Source organism: Mustela nivalis (genome assembly GCF_964662115.1).
Source record: "Mustela nivalis genome assembly, chromosome: 5".
Taxonomy (NCBI): Eukaryota; Metazoa; Chordata; class Mammalia; order Carnivora; family Mustelidae; genus Mustela; species Mustela nivalis.
The window spans coordinates 81,268,037-81,281,439 of NC_139024.1; the positions used below are offsets into that span (position 1 = coordinate 81,268,037).

Consider the following 13,403-nt stretch of genomic DNA (forward strand, 5'->3'; position numbering starts at 1 on the left):
CTAATAAAGATAGCTCTAAAAACAAGTGACAAGTTTTTAGCTGTTTTCAGAGGGGGCATTTCTCCAATGGCCAGTGGGTTTTTTACTTTATATCTAAAGTGTTCCTACTCTGTACTCTCAGTCAGATTTGACTTTAAAGCACTTCAAAGATTAACTGGGAGAGAGAACACTGTAAATATAAATAAAATTACACAGAATCTGCTGTATACACATGTCAACTTGGTGGTGTATGTGTTACAGCAATTCAAAGATAAAAAAGCAGTCTCCTTTATTTTAAAAGAAAGGGTTTGTAAAATAAGCAAGACTTGAGCTACGCTGACTTGAGAAACTTAAAAAAATGAGAATACTGTTTTTCAGGAGAAAAAAAAAAAAAAACCCAAAGCCTGAATTCAAAAGACAGACAAATGTTGCTGGAGCAAAGGATCTGAGAAAAGGAGACAGACCTAATTTTCACTTCATGGTGTCTACCGAACAGGTAACCAACAATTAAATTCCAAAGCAATGTAGTAATGGTGGAAATTTAGAACTTCAGGAAAATTAACCTGACAACACTACAGAGAAAGGGAGGCAGGAGAGTACTGTAATAGCCCACTCATAACCTGATGAAGCAATGGAAGGAGTTCATTATAAAAGAACTGACACAATGAAGAGCGTGACTTCATTAGAGGTGAACACAGAAAATTCCATGACTTTATTCCTAGCAAACAGAAAATAGTAACTTTTTTTTAAAAAGATTTATTTATTTATTTATTTGACAAAGAGAGATTACAAGTAGGCAGAGAGGCAGGCAGAGAGAGAGAGAGGAGGAAGCAGGCTCCCTGCTGAGCAGAGAGCCTGATGCGGGACTCGATCCCAGGACCCTGAGATCATGACCTGAGCCGAAGGCAGCGGCTTAACCCACTGAGCCACCCAGGCGCCCAGTAACTTTTTTTTTAAAGTGGAGAAATTCTAGCAGAAAAGTGGTTTGAAGAAGAATAAGCTTAGTTTTAGAGAGCTGATGACAGAATATTTAGGCAGGGGATACCAAAAAAGTGATTAAGATACATGAGGAAATGACATTCAAAACAGGTCCTCTAAGTACCATGTGGGTAGATCTAGATCTTGAGAAGACAACAAATAAACGTCTGCTGAAAGAAGACAACAGGTTAGAGACTGGCCGGGGGACTTCAAAAAACCTCTTTAGGGTAAATGACGTTTCAACTGGCCCATGAAGAATTAGGAGAATTCTTCAGGGGTACACACAAGAAGTGAGAAATAAGATTTCCAAAGGTAAGGAAACATACATGGGGGAGAGCAGGGGCTAAGGTTGTGGCTCCTTTATGAAAGCCCACAATCACAAGATCAAAAGCCAAGAAATATAAATGCAAACATTGTGTAGTAGTACCCATACCCAGAGTGAAAGTAAACAAAAAAATATAGTCCCAAGTACAACCAAAATTTTTAAAGGCAGGTGATTAATATCAGAAACTATTTGAAAAACAATGTTTAGTATTATACTACTTCTGCAACAACAGAGATGTGCAGGATATGAACATCTTTGAGTAAATCACATAATTCACATGTATGACACAAAGGCATATACTTCAAAACAACTATATAATACAGATTTAGTAATGTTATAAGATTTCCAATTATTTATGCAAATAAAAGATAATTTAGACCACACTTTGGTCTATATCATAGGTATAAATTATGGAAGACATATGAATGTTAAAAACAATTCAAAATCTCCACAACACTCCTGCCAGGACATATGGAACTTATTAAAATGTTAAATCTATTTCTCACATGAGCTAAGATTATTCATTTCAACAGTAACCTACCACTAGGAACCCTTGCTTTTGTCTATTTACACCACGCTGGTCCCTTCCTTTGATACTCTGAAGATCTATGCTTCAGTTCTCACCAATTCAATTTGCCAATCCAATTCAATTTCCTTAGCTTCCAGAGGAGAGTGGTAACACGCTACAGGAACTCCTGCTCTCTCCAAATCAATGGGTGATATTCTTTATTACCAAAATATCACCATCTCTTCTCAATCTATACCTTTCCTTCTCAATCTTTCTAAAGTGTTACCATTAATGACTACCCTGCTTCCTTCTCAAAATTCTATCCTTACCCCAGCTTGTCTGAATGCCCTTTCTTAGCTCTACTCCCAACCTGTTTCTTGAATGGCACCTTCTCCCTTTTCACTGCATCTGTTCCCTCTTCCCACCTGTAACTGGAGATTACTCCTAGAATTCCTATCTCCACTTTCTCTTTCTGTCCATGTGCTTCTTGCTCTCTAAGTCTAGTCACCCACAGCACTTTACAACCCCTCAGGACCAGGACAAGGGTAAGATGAGTGAGGCAAGACTTAAGGGGGCACCAAAAAATTCAGTTATTACGATAAATAATAACTTAATGCAGTATCTTTAACAACTTAATGCAAAAACATCCACGATGAACAAAACATTAAAATTTTAAGTAAAAACAGGATTAGCATTTGGTTAACAATTCCAGTTCTTTCAAATATCTAATTCTATCTAGAAGTCCTGTAAACATCTGAAAATGAACAAACCTAAAACCTGGCAGCTTATCTTTTAAAGCTAGTTCTCAAATACGTATATCAAGTTTGTTTGTTTCTTTGTTTTAATGGAACAGTACCATAAATGTAAAACTTACACGCACTTAGGACACGGCCTGAAGGGAATAGGCAATGTAAGAATAGAGAATGTATAAGGATGATAGGACAACAGGTGATTTAAAATTGTCACTGTAGTTAAACTATTTATATAATTAAAAGATTAAAAAAAAAAAAAAGCCATAGCCCTTTTTGTTGGTCTATTTCTAATAAAGGCATCACTACCTACGCAGTTACCCAGGCATCTTCTCTACTCTCTAGTATTTTCACTATCACCTCCAATGCCCTACTAATATGCTAAACCCATTATCTCTCCTACAGCAATATTTCCTATATCCATTTCCATTTGTTCCTTTTCCCCAATTATTTCAAGCAATTCTCTTCTTTAAAATATTATAATCAATGGGTTTTCCTGCCCCTTCTAACATGTATTACTAGATTGGCAACTAGACTAATTGTTGGATTCATCTTCAACTCTGACATATTCCAATTTTATTATCTCTGAAGGCCCCCCAAATGCTTAATGTATTAAGAACATACTGCTCAGATCAGCATTAAGTTGTGCCTAGGGACGCCTGGGTGGCTCAGTCAGTTAAGCATCTGCCTTCAGCTCAGGTCATGATCCTGATGTCCTGGGATCAAGTCCTGCGTCCGGCTCCTTGCCCGCCTGCTGCTCCCACCGCCTGCTGCTCACCCTGGTACTGTGCTTGCCCTCTCGCTCTGACAAATAAATAAAATCTTAAAAAAAAAAAAGATTGCAGCCAATGTTACTACACATGGTAGGGAGAAATAATGTTTATGAAACAAATGACTATTTCTCTGTAGTATGCTACTCCCAGCAAATTAGAATTGCCTTATGCCCCCCCCAAACATATGATGTAAGTCCGACGTCCATCCTTTGTGACCTTCCCAGCCCCACGCCTACTAAAACTCTACATAAGCCAGCTAAAATATCACTTACCCTCAAGAAGCCCTTTCCAACTCCCCAGCCAGATATGCCCCATTCCTCCTTGGACTCACCCTCACCAAATACACACTTTGTTCAAACTCCATAATAGAAAATATTCTACTTTTTATTCTAATTATAGCTTAATCCCCCTACTGAATTGCAGTCTTACTTCATCTCTTTTCCCCTAAGGCACCTTCCACATAGCAGGAGTTCAATGTTTGTTTAAAAAACTGAATTATCAGTGCACAAAGTGCCACCAACAACAAAACCTAACTGGACAGGTCTCTGAATGGAATTTTTAAGAAGTTTCCAGGAACCTCTCACAATAAAAGCAGGCACTTCCTTAATGCACACAGGCAGAAATTCTGTTAAAAGGGAAGAATACAGAGGCACAGTTACAAAGTATCTTTTATAAGGATGCTCATAAAATTATTTTAAACACAACCTTTGTCTTGGCTGATTTGGATGGAGAAATTAAATATATAGGTATTGCTTCTGAGAAGTGCTAAATACAGACAAAGCACAGTATCAGCAAAATGATTCCTGATACCTCATAGCTTGCCTCCTCCAGAAATCCTGATTATATACCACAACCATCTCACTTTCCTATAAGCAATACTATCAACTTAAAATTTACTTCAGGATTCAATGTGTACCCACACATATTTCACATGATACACAAGAAATGCAACAAGATGTAAGACTGCCTTTGACTAAGACAGGCAATTCCTCTGGTAATAGCATAGTATGATATTATGCAAGTATTTATACTTATAGAGTTCTTTTTCTCATATCATAATTCATCTTTTTTGCCTTCATAGGCTCTCAATGGAAGCCAAAATGTTGTGAAATAAGTCAAGCAGAGAAAGTCACTTATCATATGGTTTCACTTATTTGTGGAACATAGGATATAGCATGGAGGACATTGGGAAAAGGAAGAGAAAAATGAAGGGGGGGAATTGGAGGGGGAGAGAAACCATGAGAGACCATGGACTCTGATAATCAAACTGAGGGTTTTAGAGGAGAAGGAGGTGGGAGATTGGGTTGGTCCCGTGATGGGTATTAAGAGGGTATGTATTGCATGGAGCGCTGGGTGTTACACGCAAACAATGAATCATGGAACACTACATCAAAAACTACTGATGTACTGTATGGTGACTAACAACATAATTTAAAAAAGAAAAGAAAAGAAAGCAAAAATGTAATAAAAGAAACTATCACAAAAGTCATTTTATGTAAAAGGAAGATGGGACCATAATCACTCAGAAATAACTTACCTAAGGTATTACCTAAGGGAAAAACAACTGCAAATACATTTTTGAGAAAAATCACACCCATCTTTTTACAGATGAGGAAATAGACCTAAAAAGGTTAAGCAATTGTCCTTGTTGGTTAAGAGTCTTTAAAACGATGGCCTGAAATCCAGGTCTCTCGGATTCTACTTACTCAGTTCAGTAACTATTTTTAACACTGATAAACACACAATGTTAAACCCACTTTACTAAAGACCCATTACATTCTGAATTCCTCTCCCCCAAAGTTGAACTCTATTAAAATATATACAATTAGCGTTTTCACAAATAAGTCACATCTTTTGAAAAAAACTAGGACTAGAGCTCCTTTTTAAAAGGTTTTTAAGAAGGCTTGCCAGGGCTAACAGTTATTTAAAGAATTTTGTATTATGTTTTGTTGCTCTACAAGTATATCTCATGTACTCTCAACTTCCTAAGTGTAAACTACCTGTAAATAGACAGAAAAGATATATGGAAGAACTATTTTTAAAAATACACAGATTCACATGTACACATACCCATGAACATTTATAATTTCAATAAGAAATAAAATATTATGCTAAGAAAACTGGACCTCAGAAAGGCTACACTGTTTTTGGTATTTCTTGATAAACATTAGCTGTGCACTTTGGGGGCCAAATGTAAACTTTTTAGTCTTAAGAAATATCTATTTTAAATTCTAGTATTCAAATCTACTTACAATGCTCAAAGTATAGACAACAAGGTAAAGTAATGTCCCCTAACCATCCACCCTGAACTGAATGCCCCCAACCTCACATCATAACACTTCCAGTTTTTACTATTTCTTAGTCTTTGTTCCCATGCATGTGTAATCCTGGTTTATAGGATCATACAATTTTTTTTTCACTTGTGTAACATGTATTCTTCCTTGGTGCTAATCTCGTGATTATTGTAACAATTGCATTATTTAACAAAAAAGTCTTTGCTGATTTTATTCAGCTCTCAAAATACAAAAATCAATACTTTCAAAACTGAGATCGTTACCATTATAGCTACGGCATATTCTCCCAGCATTTAGGTTTTCATCATATTCAAGGAAAAGAAAAATGCCACTATAACTGGTGAACATAGAAATTAAGTGGAAAAAAAAATTATATGAGGTCAGACAGATGTAGGCAAAAGGGTCATACAAAAGGATCTGTGGGCCTTAGTAATGAGCTGAGAAAACATTCCAGGTACAAAAGGAAACTGCTGGAAGGTTTTATTCAGGTTTCGAATGATGTTAACAAAAAAGATCACCTTGCTGGTGAGTGAAGAATGGATTATATAGGGGCCTGAATATCAATGACGATCTAACAGGTGGCTACAGCAATAATCCAGGTGAAAAATAATAACTCAAAGTGGGTGGCTGTAATGGACAACCAAAAGTAGTGTCCAATTTGAAACATATTCTAGAAGTAAGGCCAAGGAGGCCTGTTGATGAATTACAGGTGGAATATAATGTAAGAGATTCACAGAAGACATCTAAGTTTTTAGTTGAGCAATTAGTTGGAAGGTGCTAGTATCTTTTAAGATAAGAAAAACTGTGAGAGAGACAGGTCTGGGGTAGGGGGTGAATTCAAGAGTACTGTTTTGGAAATGTTATATATCTTGAGATGTCAAATAAAAGTGAAACTGTTAGGCAGTGAGTTGGATATAGGAGCTAGAATTATGGGAGAGATCAAGACTGGAGATACAAATCTGGGTATGAGCATTTAAAGGCTATCTAAAGTGATAAGAATGGAGAAATCATCTGGTATAGGGGTCAACAAACTACTGCTATTGGGAACACAGCCTCCACCACTCACTTATGACTGAGTTTTGGACTCACTTGCAGAACTGAGTAGTTGTAACAGAGACCTCTAACCCACTAAGCCTAAAATATTTACTAGCTGACCCTTCAAGAAAAAGCTGGTTGACCTAGAAGATGGCATGAATGAGAGAAAGACAAGGCATATATACATATAAGCAGCACAAAACTCTAGGACACCCCAACATTCAGAAGTGGAACAAATGAAGAGAAGCCAGAAGGCTCAGAAGGAACAGAGCAAGACAGGAAGAAATCTAAGCATATATGATAGCATCAAAGCCAAGACAGAAATATTTCAAAGAGAGTAGAATTAAGTATGCTCTACATGCTCTTAACTACCTATTAGAGTATATACTGTATTCAGGACCCTTCCTGTAGCTTTCCTGAAATATCTACTATATTAATTAAAATGACATTTTAGAATTATAGAGTTCAATGTTTAGTCTACGCTTTCACTCAAGCATGCATACATTAACTGGGTAATACAACCATGACATACGTACTTTTTTTCAAATTAAGGTAACCAAAAAGGAGGTTGTTTTTTTTTTTTTAAGATTTTATTTATTTATTTGACAGACAGAGATCACAAGTAGGCAGATAAGCAGGCAGAGAGAGAAGAGGAAGCAGGCTCTCCACAGGGCAGAGAGCCCGATGTGGGGCTCAATCCCAGATCCCTGGGATCATGACCTGAGCTGAAGGCAGAGGCTTTAACCCACTGAGCCATCCAGGCGCCCCTAAGAAGGAATTTCATTAGACAAGTATTCACTCAGCAAATCTTATCTGTATTCCTTAAACACTGCTTCTTTTTTAAAATTTATATGAAATGAATAATCAATTCCATAAAATGAGACTTTTAAAGCACCTATTTAATGTATCTTCTTTTAAATCTGAAATTAGAAATTTTTATCATGGTTATCCCCTCCCTTCTATAGAAACAGATTTCAAGAAACATCTACAGCAGGTATTTACAAGGCAGGGTCCTGGGATCAAGTCCCACATGGGGCTCCCTGCTTGGCTCCCTCTGCTTGTGCTCTGTCAAATAAATAAATAAAATCTTAAAAAAAAAAAAAAAAAAAGACAAGGGAAGGGAAGAGAGAAAAGTGGGATAAACACTAAAATAATCTCTCCTAATTATAAAGCATAACCGGCTATGGAATTAATAAGTGTCCGTCCTTCAAAGTGGCCTTTTATCCTTTTAAACTAGACACGTAAGTGACCTAGTGGTTACCCTCATTTAATTTCTCTAACAACCCAATTACCCTATCAGAAGCAATCTTCAGAGAAAAAAACATATACTTATGCAGCAATTATTTAAAATTTTTAAAAACTACCATTAAAATTTTACATGACTAAAGTAGTCATAACAAAATAAATCTTATATGCCATTAAACAATTTTACTTTAAGGGAGAGCCCCAGGATACTTCATTGGAATGAGCACACTGTAGCAAGGGAAGAGACCTGTGACTGGGGCACAGCAAATGTGACAAGTGCTGTGCTTCCCAACCCAGCTCTTCAGCAGGAGAGACGTGCGTGATTAACAAACCGCACGGGATTTCTCGGCCTCTGGGTGCACATCTTAAAAATGAGAAGAATGTCTTCACATACTCTGCTTACCTGACAAAGACATAATTCAACACAGAGCAGAAGTCCCATAAAATTAAATTTGGTTGATTAAGAAAGTATGTCCTATAATTTATAGGATTAACCTCTGTATTAGTGGTATGAAGAAAATTCTATTTGCCTTCAAATACGTTACAAATTATTTCTATTACCTGTAGATAAGTACCACTTTAATCAAGGCTTTAAGATGACCCAACATAATTAGGAATAATACTAAAAGTGACTATATTATAGTCCTATTCTCTTACCAGTGGAGGTCAGTATAGCGAAACAATTAAGTACAAAACCCGTACAAGAAAATCTAGTTCACATTCTAGAGCTGCTCCTTACTAGATACAATACTAAAAGTGACTATATTATAGTCCTATTCTCTTACCAGTGGAGGTCAGTATAGCGAAACAATTAAGTACAAAACCCGTACAAGAAAATCTAGTTCACATTCTAGAGCTGCTCCTTACTAGATACGGGTGCTTGGCTTTCTAAGTGTCAGTTTCTTTATGTGTAAAACTGCTAAGGATTTACTGCTAACTTCTTTGCATAGTATCTAGTACATAGTAAGAATTCAACAGAGACTAATTATTCCTATTACCTAAAGGTTTATTTTTTTAAAATTTTATTTATTTATTTATTTGACAGAGATCACAAGTAGGTAGAAAGGCAGGCAGTGAGAGGAGAGGAAGCAGGCTCAATGCAGGGCTCAATCCCAGGGCCCTGAGACTCTGACCTGAGCCAAAGGCAGAGGCTATAACCCACTGAGCCACCCAGGCACCCCAAAGTTTATTTTCATACACGGGCAGTACTGTGGCTAAACAGAAGGGTACTCAAGAGAATGAGGTCATTTCAAAAGTTAACAAAAGCAGAGTAAGGCTTTTCAAAGTCAGCAAAATTGGGGATTGAATAACCAAGACCTTAACTAAAAGTTACAGAGTGGACGTTATAAGGATTGATGGTAACCTTTTGCTGGGTACCTAACTTTGTGGCACAGAGAGGACATTCCAGAATGCTAAGGTACATGTGAAATTCTGTACAGGACAAAAAGTACACAAAGGTGAAGACTGGGAACAGATGCTCCCATACATGAGTTTCCCCATGAAGGAAGACAAGCACCCCAGTTTGTATTGCTCATTATAACATGATATAATCACAATACAACTGGATTTTCACCACTTCTTCCAACTCTGTATTTCAATATGAGGAGAACAAGAAGTACTTAGTAAAACCATACCACCCAACAGCATCTGTGTCACTGTGCCAAATACAACTCGGACAAACTATGTTCATTTCCCTCCATTATTTTAGGGGTCCTGGGTATTCATGCTGGGAAACAAATTACATGAACAACACCAAACTACACATTGTAGGAGAAGCAAAAATGAAAAGGATAGATAAATCTGTGGAGCTTACAATCTAGTAAGATGATTCAGGCCCACAGACATGACTACTACTTTAGAAAAGAAATACCTTTAGAGATGTACAAAGTTCTGAAGATATCCAAGGATAAAGCAAGATAAAAGAATGGAAGAGTCAAGACAGGCTACGTGAGAGGTCATAGTGAGTAAGGATGGACTTACAAGGATAAATGAGAGCTTCTGACTAGTAGACAGCCAATAGACAGTGAGAGGGAACATCAAGTAACCTAAACATGGATGCAGCAAAAGGTATGTAAGATAGTGAGAAGTAGGTTGGGGAGGCTGGGAGTACACTGGGCAGGCATTTTTAATGCCAGTGTGAGAAATCTGTACCCAAAAACAATTTCAGAAGATACCTAGTCCAGATTTACAACTTTACAACTATGGAAGTTAACACCAGAAAGAGCAACACAAAAGAAATCTGTTCTCCTGTTGCTGAATCTTCACAGAGAAGACAATTCTGGAACACTCCAATTTATGCTAATAGTTTAGGGGCTAATTTATGCTAGTATTTTAGGGGCTAATATTAAGCCCCCACCCAGATTGCCTCCCTCATGAAAAGGAACATGAAGAATGAATAATCTGAAGTAAGGTTAAGTTGCAGAGTATCCCTCAATTTGTGCTAGCCTCAAACTTCAGTGCACAGAGGCGATGTATAGACAGTCTGATAAAAACAAAGATGCTCAGGTCCCACTCCCCTAATTCAGTCTGATCTGTTCAATCTCTATTTTTTAAGATTTTATTTATTTATTTGACAGAAACAGCACAAGTATAGAGGGAAGGGCAGGCAGAGGGAGAGAAAGAAGCAGACTTCCCCACCGAACAGGGAGCCTGATGTGGGGCTCCATTCCAGCATGACCTGAGCTGAAGGCAGCCACTTAAACAAATGAGTCGCCCAGGGGTCCCTGAATCTCTGTTTCTTATAAGCATCCCCAATGACTCATTCTCAGATGGTCCCTTGGCCACATTTTGAAAAATACTGCCCTACAGCAAGGTCTCCACATGGCACCAATAGAGCTGGGCAGTAATACAGGTCCCATCACTGAAGATAACAATACATACCCAGGTTACGTGGAGTTAAGCATACTTCAAGTGAGACCCAGGCAAGCATAGCACCCAAAAGCCCCTAAACTCCAGTTTTTTTGCCACTCCAATTATGGTCATTTCTTTAGTTATAATCATGGAGACAAATCTCTTTACTCAGGTCCTGTTCCTGGAGCTCCCTGCTCAATGGGGAGTCTGCCTTTCCTTCTCCCTCTGCTCCTCCCCCTGCCAATGCTCTCTGGCTCATTCTCTCTCTCATACAAATAAAATCTAAAAACCAAACCTCCTGTTTTTTTTTTTGTCAATACCTGGTTAGCTTGACTTCTTCCTTTTCATTAACAATCATTTTTCTTTTAGCAAATGTAACACAAGATATTTCTGAACCACATCAGCAATTCGTTAACAGGAACTGCTGGAACAAGGAAGTGTGGCAATATTACAATCTTTGTAGGTACAATAACCAAGTTAAGCTGTTAGCTATACATCTGCCTTCCCTTCTGGAATATAAAGGTACTTGCTTGAAAAGAATCAACTGTACGTATGGGATTCACTTATAAGTTAATTCACCACATTGTTTAATGGCTTCAACTAATTTCCATTTCTGCTTCACTTCTTTCCCCAGGCAGTATTTGTGTTGCCCTGGTTTAAGCAACGATGGTGTCCCTTCCTAACAGTCTTGTGATTTCTATTGGTCTGCTGACTACTTTGGGAAGTTCCATAAAATGTCAGTCCCCATTAAACTTTATCCTACAGGTTAAATCATTTGATGATGACAGGCTGAGTCACTCTATTCCTTGCTGACTGCAAGGAAGATGCCAGGTTAAAGATTAATACCCTCTAAGAGTTACGTCTGACCTCACCCTATCTTTCTGACAAAACCCCACAAATGACACCCACCTATCTGAGAAAGATTCTAAGGAAAAAAATCAAACTGTAGCTTCCGTGGCGCATACAAGTAATCTACAGTACTGAACAGAGAATAAAATATTAGTTTCCTTTCCTTCATACCAGCACATCTAAATCATTGTTACGACACCTGTGTCTCTAAAAAAATATTCCACTGCTTTCAAGATCTAACTGAACTCAGGCCTGACATTTAGAGCCTTCATCAACCTTATCTCCAACTCATAATGTCCCACTGAAAGCCCATTTCCTCTGCCTGAACATCTCAAGTTCCTCCATTCGAAATTTCTCTCCCCCAATCTCACAGTGTTTACTAACTCTCAACACTTCTTGTTATTAACTCGGTCACTTAGGTATTTGTCTACTCCCCATAAGCCTGACAGTCCACGGAGTCAAATGCAAAATCACAAGGAATGTGCTCAGCACAGTGCTGAAGGTTTGTCGCTACCCAGTAAGTGTTAAATTCTCGGACTTACCAAAATCCCCCACGGTGAAATGCATTCCCTTCATCAGAACTTAACGAAGGGAACTATTCTCTCAAGGACGGTGTTAACCACTAAGGATCAACCACTAAGTTAAACACTTAGTTAACCACTAAGGATCTGCACATCACCCCAGAACTCTGAAGACTAAGTGGTTAGTTTCATTTTTGCCTATCCAGCCTCAGACTTCTCGCAGGCCCAGTTCAACTGCTACCTGGCCCCAACCCCTCACCTTACGCCTCTTACCCTTCACAGCCTGACACTGACTTAGGAGCGGTTCCTGGAATCTGAAGAAACACTGCGGTGCAACAAAAGGGCAAGTACGTGGAGAAGCACAGATGCTGGCGATCCTGAGGTCTCCTCTTTGGTGAAACAAGGGGATACAGATACCATCTACCTTACCGGGGCATTGTAAAGAACAAGAAATGTTTTTAGACGCATAGAAAACGACTGAATCGAATAGAGGGACTTAGGAGGTGTTAGTAAATCCTCTCTCCCTTCCTCGAAAGCGCTGGCACCCTAATATGCACTCAAGGACCTCGGGACTTGGCAAGTGGAGGAGCCTGGAACGCCGCGGTGAGCGGCACGCCCCGGATACATCTGCCGGACGTGCGGTCCCGGCGGTCGAAGATGCCCCGGTCCCCCTACCCGCGCCGGACCTCACCTTGGTGGTCGTAGACGCTAATGTAGGAGATGCCCACAGCCATACACCACACCACGAGACTCGCGATGTCCGAGAAGCTGGGCTCCTGCTCCTCTTCGGTGACCACCAAGCCCATATGCACTGGCAGCTTCTCCAGAGAACGGCCGTCCGCGCGCCAGCGGAGCCGGAGGTGGGAGGCGGTCAGGCCCGGCCTCCCGCGCGGGTGCGGGTGGTGACGGCGGTTCCTGCCGGCAGCCGGGGGCTTGCGGAGCGTGAAGCCGAGCGGCGCTAGGACCGCGGCGGAGGCGGCGCGACAGCAGCGCCGCCAGATCCAGTTCCAGGTGCCGAACCGAACGCGGAGCCAGGAGGTGAGCGTGCGGTGCAGACAGAGCAGAGCGTGCAGCACCCGCCACACCAACTCGTACAGCCCCGTCATACTCTCGTGGCGCCCTCACCTCCCTCCCTCCTACACCCGCGGCGCGACGGCTTTTATCCAGCCCTGCGGCCGGCGCGGGCCATCGCTCCACGTTCCCCCGCCCCCCACGCCCGAACCCCTTTCTGCTGCCAACACCTCACCTCGCCCCCGCCGCCATCTTCCTCCTGCCTCGGCAGCCCCGCCCCCGCTAG

At 40.0% G+C, this 13,403-nt stretch overlaps 1 protein-coding gene across 1 annotated transcript in view; it reads right to left on the reverse strand.

Annotated features, from left to right (window-relative positions):
• NUS1 (NUS1 dehydrodolichyl diphosphate synthase subunit) overlaps nucleotides 1-13,403 on the reverse strand; it is a 28,795-nt gene extending 15,392 nt beyond the window's left edge. Inside the window, exon 1 of the mRNA XM_082730958.1 lies at nucleotides 12,798-13,403. Within this exon, the coding sequence (XP_082587084.1) occupies nucleotides 12,798-13,212 (415 nt within the window). The 5' untranslated portion in view covers nucleotides 13,213-13,403. The remainder of the gene's footprint in view (nucleotides 1-12,797) is intronic.